This window comes from Acipenser ruthenus, chromosome 23 (genome assembly GCF_902713425.1).
Source record: "Acipenser ruthenus chromosome 23, fAciRut3.2 maternal haplotype, whole genome shotgun sequence".
Lineage (NCBI taxonomy): Eukaryota > Metazoa > Chordata > Actinopteri > Acipenseriformes > Acipenseridae > Acipenser > Acipenser ruthenus.
The window spans coordinates 21,310,885-21,332,642 of NC_081211.1; the positions used below are offsets into that span (position 1 = coordinate 21,310,885).

At 38.8% G+C, this 21,758-nt stretch overlaps 1 protein-coding gene across 1 annotated transcript in view; it reads right to left on the reverse strand.

The window, feature by feature from the left end:
* Positions 1-1,602: 1,602 nt before the first annotated feature.
* LOC117413264 (alpha-1,3-mannosyl-glycoprotein 4-beta-N-acetylglucosaminyltransferase B) overlaps positions 1,603-21,758 on the reverse strand; it is a 58,619-nt gene continuing 38,463 nt past the window's right edge. Inside the window, exons 7-15 of the mRNA XM_058996813.1 lie at positions 19,731-19,806; positions 18,002-18,116; positions 9,933-10,063; positions 9,002-9,109; positions 8,177-8,370; positions 7,228-7,306; positions 6,338-6,425; positions 4,323-4,435; positions 1,603-3,874 (exon numbers count right to left, since the gene is read on the reverse strand). Of these exons, the coding sequence (XP_058852796.1) occupies positions 3,851-3,874; positions 4,323-4,435; positions 6,338-6,425; positions 7,228-7,306; positions 8,177-8,370; positions 9,002-9,109; positions 9,933-10,063; positions 18,002-18,116; positions 19,731-19,806 (928 nt within the window). The 3' untranslated portion in view covers positions 1,603-3,850. The remainder of the gene's footprint in view (positions 3,875-4,322; positions 4,436-6,337; positions 6,426-7,227; positions 7,307-8,176; positions 8,371-9,001; positions 9,110-9,932; positions 10,064-18,001; positions 18,117-19,730; positions 19,807-21,758) is intronic.

The following is a 21,758-nucleotide window of genomic DNA, read 5'->3' on the forward strand; positions in this document are numbered from 1 at the left end:
CAAGTTACTTAGTGCTGAAGAGCTTTTAATATTTTTTCAACACCTGAGCTTGAAGAAAAGTTTCTAATTTGGTAAGCAATTTATGCATTTACTGCCAGCTTTAAATATGTTTTTTTTTTTTTAGTCAGAGTGCTCTGGGGTTGTTTGTTAAAGATGATTATAAAGTCTCTTGACCACCATACACTATGTTATGGATATATATTCCAGGCCAGTTGCTCGGGGCAACTGCAAATAGCCACTGTTTATCTCCAGGAGGGCTTCTGTCTTATAGGTAATATACTGTCCACCCCCACCTTTTATTGAGCTGAACATCTTTCAGTTATTTACATCACATTGTATGTCTGTTGCAAGACCATTGGAGAGAGTTGAAAGTGAGTTACATCATATTAACTAATTCAATACCAGGAAGTAACAGCAAGTTTTCCTCTAAAGCCTTGTATTGGAGATATCTGCATTGAAGTTTAAAATACAAGCAAAGAACCAAAAGCTATTAAATTAAAAGGGGAACAGGTTGTTGTGATAATTGCTTGCTATAAGAAAAACAATCTTTGTTTTGCAGGTTTAAGTTATTATACAGAATAAATGAGCCTATAGTTTTTTTTTTTTTTTTTCAAAAATCATAAAATAGGTCAACATAGTAACAGATAGCACAGCTTATTCCATATCAGTTGGAACATGTCTGAAAAATAAACCTGCCTGGTTGATTCTTATTTTGTGTGTAAATATCAATACAAATATATAGAACGGTAATTTAGTAGCTATTAAGAACAGAAACACTCCTCTCTCATCTCCTTTGCCTTTTCATCTTAATGAGAACCTAATGCACTGAATGGATGATTCAGTTTAATAAAGATGGATCATCAATTCAGTGCTTTTAGCAATCTGAAGATTCAGGGTTTATTTACTGAAGCAACAACTAATTACTTTTCTCTTTGCCCAATTGTAGTATTGAGATTTTCTCAGTTCCAGTCATTGTCTCTATGCATTTTATAATTAGTCAAATAATTAAAACGGCAAATCAATACACCATTTGATCTTAAACTGTTTCCCACCATCATGCTGTATCTTAATAGATATTTATAGTAGAGAAAAAACAATGACAGAACAGTTATTCTTCTTGTGCTACACAAAAACAGAACATCTTTTTTATCAGTGATTTCAGTTCTTTTATTACAATACACAAGTAGAAGATAACATGAAAGATCGTTTTATCTAAATGATACAAAATACAACACACAATATAATAGCAATGCATCCCAGTGCATCTCAGATAACAAGATTGTGGGATTTCAATAAAGGAAACCCAGTATTTCCACAGGCTGTTCCCAATTCCTGTTGATCTGGCCTTGCTGGGGTAAGCTCCAGTTGTTTGCAGAGTCTTGTGTCTGATCATCAAAACACACTTGATTTTCCAAGAGAACACAATGATAGATACTACTTTGTTGTTGTTTATTCTGTCTTGCATAGTTAATTTGATTCACCACATGTGCTGGTCCACACTTTCCAGTAACACTACAAATTCATGTGAGTTTCAGTGGTATACACCATGAAGGTAATATCTAAATACAGTGTTCATTTTTTTGTTAATATGTTAGTTTGACTTTAAAAGGTGACCACAAGTTTAGAATGGATCTCAATGAGACCTCACGGGGACAGCAAACTATTGTAATTCAATTCATGTCACACATATGGAGCCAGTATTTTGAAGTAGCCACTTTTTAAACAAATTGCCTTTTCAATAGCTATTTGTATAAATGAATGCAGGTACTGTACACACTGAAACAGGCTCTTGAAAGTGAAGTCTTTTAGGTAAATTAAAATGATCTTGGAGAGTGTGCTTACAAGCCATTGGCAAAGATCAGACAACTTTTGCTGGCAAATTTTCCAACTAACATTTTCAGAAAATGTTCTAGTAGCTTAAATTAAGATGGTTATCACACATGGTGTTGGCTTCATATGCTGCCTTATGTTTTATGGGCCACACATCACAATCTCTCTCTTATGCAAAAAGAATAATAAACACCTCATATTAGATCACTTAATTCTGCATGCTTCTCATAATATTGCAGAACTGTCAAGGTGTGCCTGAGATACAAATTGAGACCCAAGAATGCGGATGGATACAAGACCCAGGGACTGCAGTTGGATGCCAAATGGAAACAAGGAACTTCACAGCAGTGTTCAAAATACTTTGTATATAATTGGGAATAATGGAGTTACAGCACCTTCCAAGATACTTCAATAGCTGCAACCCCATTGGCACTCCATATAACTGAATAGAGCAATTACGTTTTGACGATTTGGACAAGTTCTCTGTACAGGATGTATATCTGGGGGGTGAGTGAGTTTGTACAGTTTCAATTGAGTTTTTTCCAATATCCCAGTATCAGCACTGAGTTCTTTGTACAGGATGTATATCTGGGGGGGTGAGTGAGTTTGTACAGTTTCAATTGAGTTTCTTCTAATATCTCAGTATCAGCACTGGGTTCTCTGTACAGGATTTGCTAGAATAGAATACGGAGCTCTCTGAAAATGTTTGATTCTTTTATCCAGCTTTATATTCCTAGGAGACTGATTGTACTCTGTTTTGATATGTGTTTAAGTGATATGATGATGACCTGTGTAACCTATAAATGTCACAATAGTATAATCACAATAAGAAAACCCAGCAGAGCTTACTCCGAGCAGAGCATCAATATTAATGAGACTGGCTGATGGATTTCACAGCTGTTGCAGGTGGATCAGAGAAAAAGCTGTTATACCACACATTCAAAAATGACCAATAGTTTATACCTCAGTTGAAAGTGAAATGGCAGTGTTGTGTGATTGTACATCATTCATTTCCACACACTATAATTTACAGTTCAGCAAACCTCAGCTAGCAGTAGGATTTCTATGGGTTTAATCAATCAAAAATAATTGATTTATAGTAGGTTTTCATAATCTTATTTTTTAATTAAGCAGATATGACAGTTATAGAATATAGCATTTTGAATTTGATCCTTGTTTTTTTTTTTTTTTTTTTAAATATTATTTTAAACATAGGGCTGGTTTTCAACACTTAGTTACTAGATTTACACTGCAGTAACAGAAATGTACATTTATTCACTTAAGTACAGCAAACCAGATCCATTAAATGAATGTGCCTTTCTATAACTATTATATCTAGACCTTGTATAATAATAATAATAATAATAATAATAATAATAATAATAATAATCATCACCATGTCACAATATAATGCTACATCTTATCTGGCAGTGAGAGAGTTGATGTGAAAAGGCTTTTTTTATATGTTGTGTATTTAAAATAATAATACAAAACTAAATTATAATTTGGCAAAAGGACAACATCATGTTTTGATTGGTTTAAAATATTGTAACTGGTAAAGATTTGATCATTAAAGGTGATGCAGTCAGTTTGTAAGTCAGTGGGTAACCTTTACATTATTACATTACTGTATTTTGAACCAAGTCTTCCATCCCCAAGCAGCATTCTTATTTATTATTTTTTTTTAATGGTCTGGGCTATCCAGCTAGCCCATTGTTATCACCAGTGTAATTACAAGTTTCCTTTATTCTCAACATACATTTATATACACATAATTACAGTTTATAAAATACAGCTATTTGAAACCGGTCCCACTTCTTCGTTATGTCTTTGTTTACAATTCAGGTAGGTCCTCAATTATTACAGTGACAACAATCCTGCTCTACCAACTTTGGGCCAGCAGGTGGCGCACTCAGCACGTGCTAGAGAAACAAAGTACTGTCGATGTAATGTTGTGACAACAAAGGCTTCCGTCCCCTATGGAACGGTCAGAGATTTCCAGAGGTATTGCAGCTGGAGGTCACTCTGCCTTCTTAATGAATACCTGAAATTAAAAGCAACATTAAAATCACTTTCTGTAGGCCAAGTACTGACGTACAGTATAAGGTGTTAAGATTAAGAGGTTAAAAATAATCTCTGAGATAGCCATCAAAATATTATTGTGCAGTCATTATTTATTCCCATTTTCTGTGTTTACTTTTAGATCAGTTTTTTGTAGATGTCCGTGTTTATCACTTATGTAAACATAGGCGCTTTAGCTTAAATGAACACCAGTACTGTAGTTTTAACACATTAAGATCATTTTATTTAGCAAGTGCAAATTGTCTGAGAGGAACAAAACAAAATCGCAATGGTACATAACTAGCAAGACTGGAAGGAGCAGTAAAAATTGCTTTACTTCAAAATGAGGCCTCAACATTTTTCTTTTCACAATGACTCAGACCTGAATATCAACTGTCTACTCCCAGTTACAGACAGACAGACGGACATACCTCACTGAGGGTAACCCAGACGGGCGAGTCCGTCAGGACAGACAGACGAATGGCCTCCAAGGGTCCAAAGGTGGCGTCAACCTCACCCTCCGCAATGCCATTCAAGAAAGTGCCTGAAACACAGGTCCACTGAACATTAGCCAACAGTCCAGCCTGCCCATGACTGTGTGGCTCCCTGAATTGACCAAGTCAGGGCGATACACAGTAACACATACATGCCTATTGAAATGACATCTCTGACTATAGATGCAGAAATGAAGCCAAGCCTGCAACATGGACAGCCCCAGGGAACCACAAGCATCTGACAACAGTTGTCCTTTTCAACTCTGCAGTGAGGCTCCACCGCAGCAGGACTGGGAGGCATGGTAACCGACCTGATGACATGATTCACCTTTTACCTTGCGAATCAGGTGTCAGGGTGGAACGTATTGATGTGACTATAAGCACATTCAATTATGTGCAAATATAACAGAAATTATTCAGGGACCTGGGATTCTTCCCAGATCCCAGTTTCTAGAGTAGAGATCTCCTTGCTTCACTGTTCTGCGCACAGGCACATGCACCTTTAGTCAATTACTTATAAAATACATTTATATATACACTACCGGTCAAAAGTTTTAGAACACCTCAATTTTTCCAGTTTTTATTGAAATTTACGCAGTTTAATGTCTCAATGTACTCTGAAATTAAAGCATAGAACAAATAAACAATTGGAGATAAAGAAATCATGGAATCGTTTTGTTTAACAAAATTTAATCTAAATTTTTGACTCATCAAAGTAGCCACCTTTTGCAGATATAACAGCCGAACACACTCTTGGCATTCTTTCTACAATGGAAATCAAATATTGTTCAGAAAGTTCTTCCCAACACTGTTGCAGAAGTTCCCACAAATGTGTTGCACTTGTAGGTTGCTTTGCTTTCACCCTTCTGTCCAGTTCATCCCAAACCAGCTCGATGGGGTTTAAGTCTGGAGACTGTGCTGGCCATTCCATGATTTGAAGCCTACCGTCTTGTTCTTTTCTTCTAAGGTAGTTCTGACATAGCCTGGAGGTATGTTTTGGGTCATTATCTTGCTCTAGGATGAACCCCTGACCAACTAGGCGTATACCAGAGGGTATTGCATGGCGCTGCAAAATGCTGTGGTAGCAGTTTTGGTTCAGGGTGCCACTCACTCTGTGCAAGTTGCTGACTCTGGATCCAGCAAAAGAGCCCCAGACCATCACGCTTCCTCCTCCATGTTTGACAGTTTGTGTCACACACCGAGGAACCATCCTTTCGCCTACTCGACGGCGTACAAAAACCCTGCGTGATGAACCGAAGATTTCAAATTTTGATTCATCGGTCCATAAGACCTTCTTCCAGTCTTCAGTAGTCCACTGGCGGTGCTTCATGGCCCAGGCAAGCCTCTTTTTCTTATTTTGCCATCTTAGCAATGGCTTTCTTACTGCCACTCGACCTGTCAAACCTGCAGCTCGAAGTCTTCTCTTCACAGTTGAAACAGACTTGCTTACTTCGACCAGTGTTAAGCTGTGCTTGAAGCTGTTGTCCTGTGAGCCGCCTATCACGCAAGCTGTTGACTCTCAGAAACTTGTCTTCTGATTCTGTTGTGGCTTTGGGTCTGCCAGATCTCTTCCTGTCAGAGTTTCCTCCAGTTTCCAAGTGCCTTTTGATGGTGTAGGAAACTGCACTCACTGACACCTTGGCTTTCTTTGCAATTTCTCTAAAGACCTACACTTTTAAGGGTTATAATGGTCTCTCTGTCTTCCTTTGTTAATTGCCTTTTTCTCGCCATTATGAGAGCAATATACTACTTCCTGCAGTACAATACTGTCCAAATAATGCTTAAGAGGGTGTAGTAACACAGTCTGTTCCAACACTGCTTTTATACAGACAGAGGGTTTGTAAGTAATCAACAAAAGTTGGGACACCTGTAGGAATTGTTAGCATCAACTTTCAAGGCTTAACCATTAGGGTATTAGAAACTGATGCAACTCTCCCTCCAGACAGACCTACCAATTCGGATGAACCCATCTTCTGTTCGCTGGTACTTGGGGGCTTTCTCTCTCCCCTCCTTCAAAGTTTCTTTATCAGACTGGATATTCTGGAGGAGATCAGCAAGAGGATGAGAAAGATTCGTGGAGATACACATACAGAAAAACAAAAAGAACTAGATTATGCAATCTGCTTTATTTCGATAATACTAGGCAGTGCTACGATCGTTTGGATTACATTTCCTCAGGTGTAAACTGTAGACAATTAGGGATATTGCCTCTGTCTTAACTGCCAGAGCTCTTCCAGTGAGGGCTTAAGGCAGGGGTTGACAATTGAATTTCATGGTGGGCCAAATGACCTGCAGGCAGCCGCAGAGCAGGCCACTTACAGTGTAGTTGTGTGTCCTTGTAAACTCCAAATACATATCCGTAAAAATAATATAGCATCTGTGTTGCATTTATTAAGAGACAAATTAGTTTACTTTAACATTCTGATATGTTGAAAGGGAAACGTAACTCACACCCACATCTGTCAAGTGGTTTTGAGTGACATATTGTGCGATTTGGCATTTCAACAAAATAATGAGGGGTGTGTATATTTTTGGAGGACTGCCCATATTATCGCTGTCAAGTCTGTCACACTTACACCTGATGTTTTAAAGCTGATTGCAAAAGTAAATACAAATGTATGCTACTTTAGGCCGGATTTGGCCCACGGGCCGCCATTTGCCAATCACTGGCTTAAGGGTTTGCTGAGGAGCAGGTGGATGGGAGTAGGCCGAGTTGTTGCCTCCAAGGAGGGATTTAAATCTGTGACCCCCCCCCCAAGAGTTATTTTTACTCTGGCACTGGGTGACCAGGTGGGAGAGAGAGAGTGCGGGTTTATGCTTGACAGGTTTATTTGCAACTCACATCGAAAGGAAGGACCTCGACTGTAGTGTTGAACAGCTTGTCCCCGGGGTGCTCAATGTTTCCACTGCGGAAGAAGTACCTGCAGGAAGAGATGAGAAACAAGAACAAGAGTCGGGGGAGAGAGAAAACCCTCCAGCGCCGAGATCTGAACCTTCTAATGTTCGTTTTCAGAAACACAAGGCCTATTCTGATGTATACTGCCCTGATGTTCTAAAAAAGTACAGACAGTGTTTCACACCTGCTATCATACATAATTGTTATTCATTTAAAAGTAGCCATGGCTAACACAAGACTGTCTTGCACTTCACCTGGAGTGTAAAACTGTACCCACCATCTCATTGGTTTCTTTCCTGTCAATAACCAATCAACTGCTTCCCCTATTGACTGACATGCTTTCAGCCATGCCGAGACACAGATGAGGTGAAAAATTCAAATAAGTGCAAACAGAAACCCGAAAATAAGGCATAGAAACGGAGAGCTTCCTTTAACCTACAGTAGTGACAGATGTTTTAAAATGAAAATACATGTGTTTCTTTCAAAACTGCACATTGGAGACCTGTGTAGCCAAGGGAAGTGCAAAACGGCTAAAATGTTTGTAATTCTTTTGTCATCTGCAATTACTTTAAATCTACTTTACAACAATAGTTCAGTTCACTCAATACAGCATCTGCGAGAATTATTATTTTATCATCCAACAACAACTATCTTAAAGCCACAGGGCCACATTTTGAAGCAATAAAAAAACTGATATAATATTATTGTTATTATTATTTTTTTTTAAACATTAAAATGATTTCTTTCCTGTCTGCAAATCTGCCTTGGTCTCGGATTAAAAGGGAAGTGATTTTAGTCATAATAGTCATCGCTAATCCTTCCTCTTGCTGTCTCGAGACAGCACACTAGGAAGGCAGTGTCTGGAAACAAGACAAAGGTTTCCTGGGATACTAACTTCTCTATGCGGACAGGCTGGAAGAAGCGGATGCGGATGAAGTCGCCTGCCACGGGAGTGAAGGCCCAGAAGAAGTCCTCCCCCAGGTAAGCCTTCTCCAGGGTGAAGTGCTGGTAAGTCTTAAGGCTGGTGGTCACCTCAGCAGGAGGGTTGGCGTGGCCCTTGTGGAGAGTCTGCTTCCCAAAGTCCTTGTCCTAGAAAGGGTGGAAACCAGAGACGCAAGATGAACATCATACCAGACTCTGGTGAGGCCTAGTAAAGTACCCTGTCCCTTCACATGCTTTGGTTTATTGAGCTCTTGCACTCCAATAACAAAAACAAAATTACCAAGCTTATCTAAACAGTTACATTTGTAAAAGTAATACAGTACAAATTGGGTGGCCTTTAGACTTCTTAAAATTTAACCTTCTAAGTTCTTTTAAGTTCTGCAAACTGACAATTTCATCTTCCTTTCTTAGAAAGAGTGCACATTGTACAAAGCTTTCATAACTCATGTCCAGAGGGGGTTATTAATTACATTTCATTTTCATTTTAAAATCATCCATTGTTTGGTTAAAATTCACATATTGAATATCTATAGCAACAATAGTCTGATTTTGCTGAGGATTTCTGCAGGTACTTTGACACAGATTAGTGCACAACTTCAACATGTTAAGGCGTTTATGCAGAGGTGCACTGAATCAAGCAACCTAATTTTTCCTGAATGCATACAGGATATAGATGAGTAAACATGCTAAATCTGTGCTGCTCTGTTTCTGTATCTGTGCAGTTCATATGGTGGTGTCTGCCACAACCCCTCCCCCAAAACAGAGAACAAATCCCAACCTTCAGCTTCTGGATTTTGCCGGCGAGGGAGGAGTGTGTCCCCACGTGCTGGAACAGGGATGGCTTGAACCGGATTCGAAGGTTTGCCTTCTGCCTGTCGCAGTGTTTCTGAGAACAACCAATCAGATTCCAAAATTATGGAAAAACAAATCCCTGTACTGGACTTTTAATATCCCAAAATATAAGAGACCATATAAAAAAATGATCTAATGGTGGGTTTTTCCGTAGTTTTGCAATGTGAAATAAAAAAGCAGCTGTTGATTTAATCCCACTGAAATACACAGCGAGCCAAGTTCATTATTATAACTCTTTGAAACACAGCCACTAGAAAATGGGACTAACCCTGATCTCTCTCGTCATCTGGGGTAAAACACAACATTTTCTGGTGGCGCAACTGGACTGTCTTCCAATTTCCTAACATTTCTTAAAATCAAGACAGTTTTAATTGACCGGTCATGAAAAAAAAAAAAATCTTTGCATAATGACCTATGCAACCTATGAAACGGATGTGGTTTGAACGCTGAATGAGGAAGCTTCAGTAGCAATCTCCTTTTCAAATCTCACAAGAAATCAATGGCTGGGGCAGCAGTAGTGGATTGAGTGAGCTGTGTAAACTATTTGATTTTCTGCCATGAAATGGGTTTAATTATTAAATAGCATTTATACCCAAGATACACGACAGCTCTCTACCGTAGTGATCTAATTTGGGCATTGAGTACAATACGGGGTATATTTAAATCCTATTCATACAGTTTCCTTTAAACTTGTAACCCTTATTTCCATCATTCTTGTATGGCATTCAGAGATTAAGAAGGGCAATGCATCATCCAGGCTGAGCGCTCACATGCCGTATTTAGATGCTGTTTATATCTAGGTAGGCTCCCAGTAGTTCAATGGAAGCACACCGTCTAATCTGAATCCAGATACTCACTGCATCCTTCTCTGGGTTGCACACTTTGACCCACAGGATGTGGTCCAGCAGCCAGTCAATGGGTTTGTCCTTGTAGAACATCAGCATGAACTCCACTATGAGAGATAGGTCGAGGGACTTGAACATCTTCCCTGAAGAACAACAACACGATGGCAACTTGGTAACACTGCAAAACCATCACAGCAAATCTGCAGTTTGAAATGAACAATGTGATACATAGGGAGGGAACCATTGCTATAAATTTGTAGTATGGTGTATGCATGCTTATTAAGAAAAAAAGATCATACAAACAGTAAAATAATTATGCTTAATTAAAAACACGAATTTACATATCACAGAAGTTTAGCACAACAAAGACTAAACAGGCGACTCCAAGTCCATTCATGGGTGATAAACGGACCAATAAATATGTGAAATTCAAGGTCATTATCAAAGACTCACAGTAACAGTCCCCTTACACTGACAGTGGAGCCAGACAAGTCATCTAGTTTATAAATGCTCACTAACAGCTGCTGCTGTAGTCCTAATCCATATTGATATACAACTGGAATTAAACCCTGTGCCTGCCACCGATTCATTACATTGTTTACCTCAGGTAGCATGAAATACCTCGCTGCTGCTAAGCATTCTTGTGTCTCCAGTTCTCATAATTGAAGAGGCTGCAGCCTAGATTGCAGTACTCTATTCTCTGCATTTAATCCGCTGGTTCAGAGATCCTAGCCCACAGCTCTTTGCATTCACTTTGCTGTCTCTCGATCCCTGCTTATTGAATCTGCTGTCATGGAACTGGCTGGCTCTGTCAAGGAAGTCTTCATACTGTAACATTTCAGTGACTTTCAGTTACACATGCCCTGTCAGTGGAAACCATTAATCTCCTTCTCTACTGCCTCGCCCCGGTATAAATCAGCTTCCAATCCAATTTAGCAAACACACTACCAGCAAAGGGCTTCAGCAGATAGCTATTTATAACATAAGGCTCCGGCATTCTGCAATGGCTTATCTGTTATTGTTCGATTAGATCCTTGCATCCAAATGAGACTGTTCGCCTCACTGAACAAAACACCTCTCAGCTCTGTAGCCCACGATTTACATTTAAACACAGACACACATGGAATGGGTAAGAGAACAAAGTTCACACGACTGGTTAATGTGCTATGCGAATGGCATTCCTGGCATTTTTCAATTGTTTGTCACAAATGGGAAAGACAGCAATTGGAACAGACTGTGATAGATATAGGTGCCTACTGATGGTGTTATGGCAGGTCTACTCCCTGTATGATCTGGCTTTGTGCCGAGAGCAGATTACTCCATTTGACCCACTGCCCTTTGTGGGATAGCAGACTCTGGCTTTACACCCTTGACTGGCATCAAACCTGTTGACTGCACTTAAAATGTCCTTTTTAACATCCAGGCAATTTGTGTCGACTATAATGGAAATTTCTCATATGCAGCACTTGTCCCTGCAGGGAGTTTTCAAAGGGTTCACAGTCATTAGGGAAAGATACTCTATATAGCCAAGCCTGGCTGCAAATAATAAACTGCAGCTTTTAGATATTCAAATCCACGTAAAATTGCCTGTCGATCAAAGTCCATCTGTACATACAAGTACCCACTGAACATTACATGATTATAATATTCATACTGTAGATTAATAGATGGATTTACAAATGGGTGCATCATACATACCTCTCTACATGGACTAGCAGAGAGATTTTCCCTATGGAAGGTACTATAGCAAAAACAGAACATGAATGAATACATACAGTACAGGCACCTACAAATAAGCAGATCTGTAAAACCTGTCAACAGAGCAGGGGATATGAATACCTTAAAAGGGGATTTTCCCCTCAATCATATATATATATATATATATATATATATATATATATATATATATATATATATATATATATATATATAGTGAGATAGCAGTTTGTGAGAGACAGCAGGGAGGGGGTTAAAACCTCCCTGCGAGAGAATGCACCTTTTGTCAATTGTTTGATTGTATTGCTTTATTGTTTCATTTAGTTTGCTAATTGTTTTATTGTTTAGTTTAATTGTTTTATTATTAATTATCATCCGCACCTGGGCGTTATTGGGGGAATTAGGTCCAGGTGTGGGGGTTTAAAAGGAGAGCAGGCAGTCTGCTCGAGGCTGCTGAGTAGAAGGAGGCAGGAGAGGTGCTCTGTCTCTGAGTAGCCAGAGAAAAAAAAGTAAGTGCGGTGTCAAACCGGTGTTTGTGTAAGGACGGGAAAACAGCTTAGCTGTCCCGTGTTAGGTAGTGTGTTCCTGAAAGTTGAGTTAGTGCTCCAAGAGGAGTTAGGTGTTTATTTTCATTTTGTATTTGTTTAGTTTGTGTTTATTAAAATATAGTGCATCAGCGCTTGAAAACGCCATTTCTGTGTGCTGGGTCGTGTTTTTAAAGGGGCAACGAACCCGAGTGAGTGCCGCTCGTTTACAATTATATATATATATATATATATATATAATTGATTGATTGCTCTTCCCTACTGCTGACTGAAGACCAAGTGTTGAAAGACTGTGACTGTGTGCACCTGCAACCATGCCTGTGTCATCTCTTCAAGCAGTTTCTACACTGTGAATTGGACTGGGGTATATATCTTACTATCAATTCAAAGCAATTCCTGCACATGAGATTTTGAGGAGGTGCCACTTAAACTGAATGCCGTCAAATTATTGAGTTCAGAATCTCCTTAACACAACAGCCCAGCCCCTTGGCGGTGTAATTCATGGCTGGAAGATCACAGTCTCTAGTCAAGAATTATGGTGTGTTCTTAAAAATCACAGGATGAGTTCATCCCAGCTGAGCACAAAGCATCATCTTTCAAGGTGCACTACAGAAAGAGAATTGATTTTCAGTGCTATACTAATATATGGTGTACTGTAAATGGGTCATATATTTTATATAAAATATATGGCATTACACTACATACAATGAACCTATCATTTAAACTGCTCCCAACAATTAAGGGCTCTTGTAGAATCCCCAAATAATACCCCTCGAGTATAAATGTTGGGCATGATTTCAATATAGGATTTATGATCGCATGGATACTGGTTTTCAACAAATGTCTTTGCAAAGTTTGAATTCAATTTGGGAGTGCGGTTAGCCAAAGCTCATCTGTATATGTGCAGTTGGTCAAAATGAGCTACATTCTGCTACCCCCAATAAATTGTACTAGGAATGTAGTGTTCCATCTGTTTTCAAGGTAAGAGGGACGTCTACGGAAATGCAACTAAAGCTGTGTCCTCACGTCACAGTATATTTACATGTGCATTATTCTGCACTGCCTCCCAACTCTCACAGGTCTTTTCGTTTGAGTGGTTTCTAAATTTCAAACAGGCTGTTTGTCTTTTCTAGGTCAGCCTATTAATCCCCCACCACCCCCCCAAAAAAAACCACTTATAATGAAAAAATCTAAACCAGTCTCCAAGATGCGATTTCCAATGCGCAAATGAACCAATTTCACGGCACCTGCCCTCGAAAGCTTCCCAGTCCCTTGATGGAGCTGGACCTCCATCTCCACAGGTGTCTGGAATCCTATTACACAGGCCATTCACCATTCATATTCACTCTGATTGAAAGTGGGGCTCTCTCTAGCAAGATGCAGGAACCCAACAGTGATCAGCAGGAGGCGCCAGTCTACCGGTCAGCATTTTAGCTGGAGATGTGTGTCTTTACGCTTTTTTAAAATCCTAATTTGAATTGCCGATCAAAGGGATTTTTAATTAAAACCGAACACGGTATGGAAATTGGTCATTTTGCAGTGAAAGATGTAGTCCTTAATTTCTCTCTTTATTAATTAAGTACCTCCTAAATCTGTCCACTCAGTATTATACATCCAAGAGAGAAAAAAAATAATATAACATGATGTACAATTCCATCATGTATGAATAAAAATAAAATGATATATATATTTTTTTCTAAATACTAGTTTTTTGCTATGGTAGTGTTTACACATATGCATTGGTTCTGTATACCATCTCAGTTAAAAGAAAGCAGTCAATGTGCTGAGAGAGAGAGAGAGAGAGAGAGAGAGAGAGAGAGAGAGAGAGAGAGAGAGAGAGAGAGAGAGAGAGAGAGAGAGAGAGAGAGAGAGAGCAGCGTCAGCGAGCAGCGTCACCAGTGCTGATAAAGTGATTAAGGAAACATCAACACATTACTATTCTTTTAAAAAGACAGGTAGAGAGAACTGTGAAAGTACAAGTCAAAGGCAGATCACTGACTTGGTATCCCTGGATGTCATTTTCAGTTTACGGAAGGTAAAAATTTGGCAGACTGTGCATTTTCCTGTATTTATATGTTGGCGTGTCATCCTGGTCTAGATACAACCTTTTTTTTTTTTGGTCAGCCCTCTCTTTCTTTCCTGTCTAACACATTCTTTGGCATGCAATAACCTGAGTGCTGAAGTACGTCACTCTCCTGTCCCCTAGATCAATTACCATCCCGTCTCTCTTTAAAGGACATGGCCTAAGATGAGTTTTCAAGGGAAACACTTTGAAAACAGCTTTATTTTTATGGCTTCATTCCTCCAGACTGACAGAATAAAAACATTTACAAGTTTACAAAATCATAGGCCAAGAGGGCAGCCTGCACCTTACATCCCACCAGGCACAGTCTGATGAAAACAGATGCAGTTACACACCTACTAAATTGATGGATATCAGAGAGCTACCCTTTTCATTCTTCTGCACCTCCAGCTAGGTGATTGCAATGAGTAAGGCTGTATTTTTTTCACAGTTATTTACAGATTTCACAATTGATGTGTAATATGTAGTTGTTCAGGAAAATTTATATTTCTCACTTAAAAATAAATACAGCAAACATTTTTCTTATTGACGTACTACCTGTTACACTGCATTTAGGAACCTGTCGGTCTAGTTTGCTTCCGGTAAATGGGTCAACACACTGCATAGCGCTGCATGATTTCTTTAAAATGTCTTCAACAACAGAGACGCCAACTGCAGCAAAGGTCAGAAATATTTCTGCTAAAGATCGCTCTGTCTAGTACAAGGGGACATTTCACGTTGTTATTTTAATATTTATTGATGTGTTTTTTTGTTGTTTGATAATTCACTGATGGTGAAAATAGAATGTCTTTAAAATGTGGACAACAATTTAGCATTTACTGTTTTTCAGGTAAGCATTTAAATATTTAGGAAGATTTGTTAAAATCTCTGTGGCTATTTAAAGAAATATAAAGAGTATAAAAAGATGGCTTTGAAGACTTTCCCTGCTCAAATTCCTCAGGTTTCACTCGGATTTTAAAGCTCTCCTTTCCATTTGTTAGCTTGAATGAACCTGTGGAAAGAATGGGCACCTGGGAGGCAGAAGGAGGAGTGCATATTTAAATCAAGATGTTTGAGTGCAGGCAGAATGAGTTGGGGAGGAACCAGCATTTCACAATGACATATTGAAATTTCTCACCTGAAAAGCAAGCTGCCTGGGGCTCAGGTTTAACAATAAGACAGCAGTTCAGAGATGAGGGGGGTGAGAGGGGAGCTTTTATATACAGAGTAAGACTATTTCTTTAAGATCACAGGTAGCTATGTGGTGCAGCAAGATTATCCACAAGCCTTTCAACTGGGTTTGAAATTAAAAGAGGTCACAAGTAAAATGGTGTCTGTGGTCCTGGTTTTGCATAAAAACAGTTCATTTATTTGAGATACAACAGTACCCTTCTACTCTTAACAGATCACAAGATCCTTTTGTCAGTGGCAAACTGCAGCAGGCTGGATGTAGTTTGCTGTGGTGCTCAAACAACTGCAACAGAGCTGTGTTATATTCGTGTTTGCCATGTGAAAGTGCAATTATAGAGCTTTTACAGCAAACAAATAAAAGTTGTTCTCAGTACAGGAATTAAGCAAAAAGACCAGACAGGCTGTGCATTGTTTGCTTTTGATCAGCAGTTGAAGGCAGTGCTTTAATCTTAGCCGAGTTATACTGTAGACATGGAAGGACTATCCTTGTCATGTTATAGGCCTAATGAGCAGTTTAGAAATGAATGCATAAGAACTTCATAAGAAAAATGGTCTGTTAATGTTTCCAATAAAGCAATATTCTACACTCCCAAACCGTTAATCTGCTGTGCCACACTGTGTTTAAATAAAGCACTCTCTATATACAAACTACAAATCAAGCCACTCGCAAATGGTCATAGATCTATTAATAATTACTATAACAATCTGCAATCGTGTGTATAAGTTCCCCCAACATAATGAAAGGCTTTTGATCTTCTTCAAATCAGTCAATACTTCTTAAGAGTTACCAGCTGTTATGGAAACAAATATCCATCCACACAAGAAAACATATATAAACAGTATATGTGGCACACATAGCAAGCTCTGTGCCACCCAACAACACCCTACAGTACTGTTTAATAGCCATCTATTGTGAAAATGAAATAATCCATAAGGCAGGCTAAGGACCAGCTGTTTGTAGCAATCAGATCACACCAGCTTCTAGAATAGAGGCAGAAGTATACTGTACAAGACTCACCAATTAAAAGGAGCACTGGGACACAGGGACCACTGACCCAAACAAGTCCAGAAATAAGAGATATCACAGGGCACGCCCAGAATAAACACAAGCTGGTGGGCTAATTTCCCTGGTTGGCATTTGTTTCTTTTGAAATAATCTATAACGAGTAGCATGAGCCTTGTGTATGATCTTTAAATAAATCTGTGAGAGCAGTGCACCTTAATGAGTGCTGAAGCACAGCATTCCCCACATTGTTTCACCTTAAATGAGCAATTATACAGTTGTTTCGCATTTCTCCGGTGCTCATTATATCCTATTATTTCACAGTGGAAAAAATAAATGTGTTTTGGAAAGCAAGCCCTCTTCCTTGAGACACAACAGAGTATTATATCATACCCACAAAACCTGGCTGACGGGAATGAAATTGAGATTGGCTTGGTTTTTTTAATCTAGACTCTCTTATCAAGCATTTCACCTGATTGCAATACAGATCCTTACTTTATCTATGTCTATTTTTTAAAAAAAATTCAGAGCGAGAGAGAGAGAGAGAGAGAGAGAGAGAGAGAGAGAGAGAGAGAGAGAGAGAGAGAGAGAGAGAGAGACTGGCTATTGAATGCAGCTTCTGAGTGTATCCAATCACAATAAGCAGCAGCAGCACCTGCCACCTGTGCCCCCCTACAGCCAATCAAATGATCTCATATTAAGACATGAGCGATGAGCAATGAATCGCTCTGCGACCAATTTTACAGGTCTGAAAATAAAATAAAACAAGTCACTATAGTTTATTCATTATTTTATAGACTCTATGGAGACCCAGAATTCCACTGTGACACAAAGGACCAGCCCATTGCCTAATTGTGGCTAAAAATAAATGTATTGCCATTGTAACTTAAGATGGAAACAAAAAATCTAGTGTATCAACTGACTGTGTTACCGTCAAATTGACATGAATTCTGGCTTTATTAGTAAACTGCATTTTTTCTTGGTCTGTTACTAACTGACAAACCACCCTATCACAAGACATGACAAGTTAATACGTCACATGTAAAGAGCAAATCTGTGTTTTGCTACAATTACATCTATGTTGCAGAAACCACCAGTTCAATAGAAAAGGGCCCTCATGTGGCAGTGTTTAAAAAACAAGAGAAGGTGAACAGATGGATTAAAAATGAAATGCAAATGAGAAATGCTACTTAATGACAGTGTCCAATTGGTAGCCAGACACCAGTATAGAATTAGAAGTGTTGGATTACTAAACATCCACCCTATCTATCTACTGAGCAAGCCCACAGTGTGTATATACAGAACATGTACATTTCATTACCACCAGAAATGAATGGTATAAAAATACATGTAGCCTTAGATTACTGCCACTAACTCCCCTTGCTGGTATTTAATCTTACCGAATGCACAAGTGGAGACAATACATACACAATCTAGCACTTCAAGTCAACATAGCTTGAATTCTCCAATCTTAAAAGCAGGTTCAAATCGATCCTGAATAGGCAAGGGCTGAATGAAAGGAGTCCAGCTGACCACCACCCCACCCTGGGCCTGAATCCCTCACCTATGAAGCCGAGCTGGGAGAACTCCAGGATCATCCACTCCTCGGAGGGCTGCTGCAGCGCAAAGTTTTTCATGGTGGTGAAGTAGTTGGGTCGAGCCACAATGTCATCTTCCAGCTGTGGGGAGAGGACAGCATTAAGAGCTGGAGACAGGAGTGCATACAGAGGAACAGGACAACTATAGGCCTACTCCAACCTTTAATCTGGTATGAAACGCCACACAACACAGACACAGTGGCCGACTGACTTCTGTTCTGTTTGACTGTTAATTGGAAATCCTCAGCCAAGCACACAGATAATACACTTTTAAATGAATCAGACATGTCGGTGAAAAGAAAGAAGATCCCTCTTTGTTCCTCTCTTGTTTAATATAGCTCTGTCAGAATGTGCAGTAGATCTATACAAAGGAGAGTGTTCATGCAAGTTAAGATATCTGAACATAATGTGTTGTACATTATGGTGCTCCCCAGTTATTTCACGACTGGATTAATGTGCTTATTTGGTGAATTCACGTTTGACGGTAATACATTCAGTCACTTTGCTTTGACGTTTTGATGTGGAAGTCTGATGTACACAGTAAGTACTGTACAAGGACAGCGGTATGTTATGAATCTGCATAACATTTTGGCTGTTGCAATTTCTTATCTAAAAAAACACTTCCCTAGGATGTCAGAAATTTCAGGAATTATACAGTTCAGATTAGCAATGGGGCAATTTCCAAGCAAAAAGAGAAATAAGTCTCACCTTTTTCTCACTCTGTTTTGTTAGTACTTTCGGGTTGTGTGTTTTAAGCCAGAGAAATTCTAGTTCCAAATGCAAATAACCTCATTCATATTAAAATACAGGAGGCTAAATGTTTGCGTCTCCAGTTTGGCCTTGCGAGTCGTACATCTTTCTTAAACTGGGTTTCCACATAGTTGTTAGGGTGTGTAAAAATCATAAAACCCCCCCAAAAAAACACATTCCATAAGAAAGTGCTGTGTACTGTCCTTGTACTATTTCTCAGTGCTGTCCACCGGGACTTCTGGAACTTCGTTATGTAGTATAGGAGTCGAGTCTTCTGGAACTTCGTTATGTAGTATAGGAGTCGAGTCTTCTGGAACTTCGTTATGTAGTATATGAGTCGAGTCTTCTGGAACTTCGTTATGTAGTATAGGAGTCGAGTCTTCTGGAACTTCGTTATGTAGTATAGGAGTCGAGTCTTCTGGAACTTTGTTATGTAGTATAGGAGTCGAGTCTTCTGGAACTTCGTTATGTAGTATATGAGTCGAGTCTTGCAGCAAGCTGCTTTTATGAATTGTATTTGTCTTTAACAAACCAATTTGTCTCCTCTTTTTCATGTTTTTAGACTTTAAAACAAATCTTGCTCAATGAATTTGCTCAAGCCTAGTGCCAGTGGTAGACAGCAGCAATAATACAGCTACGCTAATTTAATAGACATTTCGTTACAAACGTGACTTTTAGGTGGTACTTAACACTGACTGAAGAGTTTTTGGTTAATTGTACGGCTTTTTAGTGCGAGAAGACGAATTACCCACCCCTTAAAGTCGGAAAATGATTTAAACACGCACTTCCTATAGTGTGTGGAATGTGTGTGCTACATAATATAAAAAATGACTGTGGCCAGAAAGACGACTTTCTAAGCTGCATGGAAACCCGGCCAATGTCTGTACAGGAAGTGAATAAGAAGAGATAAGCAGAGTTAACTACAGTGAGTAGTGTCAAGCTTACCTGCACATAGTATGTCCCCTTGGACTGGGCATACATCATTAGAAAACAGTAGTCAAGATTCTGTTTCGTCCTCCATCTGCAGAACAAGACATTCACGAATTGAAAACACGTAAACAAGTTGAATACTTGAAGACAGAGCACATTCATGGCTCATTTCCTACATGCTAGTCATCTTCACCAATCACATTCCTCATTGTTTACCATACTTGCTGGGTAAGGAGTGGTTGACTTCTATTTAAGGATGGAACAGTTACCATTTCAAAACCGACACTTGCATAAAAAACTCCAAACCAAAAGAAACTCCAAAAAAAAAAAATGCGTAGGCAGCCCCAGCACTACTGCAGAGCTCACTGTATACTTTCCAGGCATGTTGACAGTTCATATTAAATATCCCTTCATTTTAATATAGCCACAAGTTATAGACCTACCACATTGATTCTGCCAGCCCCAGCACGATTTGTTGATGAAAAGCTCTGGTGCAACTAGCACTGTAGGCATACTGGAAGTTTTTGTTGAAAAAAAAAAAAAAAAAAAAAACATCCTAACAAGTGAAAAGCTCAAGCTGGAAGTTTTATAAAACATTTTATAAAACATCAAAACAATTGTAAAAAACAGCTTATATAGTTTTATAAGTGCTTTAAAAGAGACACCTTTGTCTTTCATGGCATCAAGTGCACAGAGCAGCACGTTTTGGTATTGTGAAGTGTCAGATAAGGCTTTATCAATGATTTCCTTTGTTTACTAGGATGTCACTGGTCACGATGGTATAAAAAAAAGGGAACGATTTTTTTCTATAACATACGTATTGTAATGATCCTCAAGTGAAAGCCCACAGCCCTGACTATGGTAATTCACAGCAGTCAACAGAAGGTTAAGCTTTCAAGGGGCAGTGGTTAAAAACCTGGTGCTAACAGAGGGAGATATCTTAAATACACAAACAACAATACACACATATTCACTATTCTAATACATTTGAACTGACTGGCCAAAACTTCTGAGCATATATATCTTGGTTAAATTGTACAGACTGTAGTTTATTGTTGTGAGTCATCCACCATTAAAAAGGAAAACCAATGCACCAGTTTACTTACCGTACTTAAGCCAGTGCTAAATTTGGTCTCAGTTGCTAGACAACATTAAATCAGCTTAATGCATTTTGCTTCCAATGCTTGACCACTCTTTTGATTTATATCGCTTGATGAGTTTATGCACTCAGATTTCTACAGCATTCAAGGAACTCAATCATCTGTGATAATCTCTCTGCTACATAATACTGGTGGGAATCAGTTTGTTTTTAATGAGCTGTAGATATCAATCTTTCAAAACAAGGTCTAGTGTGTATGTATCGATTTTAAGGCAACATTCTAGATGTAAATATCCAAACTCTAAACTATTAACAAAGAAAGAAGGAAACAAACAAACAAAAGCAACAAAAGAAAGCGAGAGAGATCTTTGAAAACTACACTAACATTTCTCATTTCTGTTTGTTTAATCTTTCACAGCAGGAGAGATCCTCGTGATAAAACATCCAGTTTTCCAGGGAGTCCTGGGAGACTCTGACAAGGGAGCTAGAGAGACGCAGACAAATCACCCTTAACAGACACAATACAAGCAATAACTACCGAATAAATCTTAAAGCTGCTTCCATTACTCCCGTACCGAGAGGGTTTTAACAGAAACATCTTTTAGTTAGGTGTAATGCATTCAGCTTCGTCCAACATCTCTCGTCATTTCAATAATGGAATACTTAAAGCTGCACAATCAGGTTGTATTTTATAGTAATAGAGGATTCTTATTTACTAGATTCATATTTACTAGATTCTTCCTTGCTTGGATTTCTGTATAGAAGTATTGAGGGTGTCACATAAGTGACGCATTATATAGCCATAACTTAATATTGGCGGTGTCACAAATTACTTCAGTTAGAATTAGGACTTCATAGATCTGTTTCAACTTAATTTTCAGATCTTTAGATGACAGAGAGGCAGATTAGAGAGACAAATACAGACTGTGCTAATTTTGTTTACA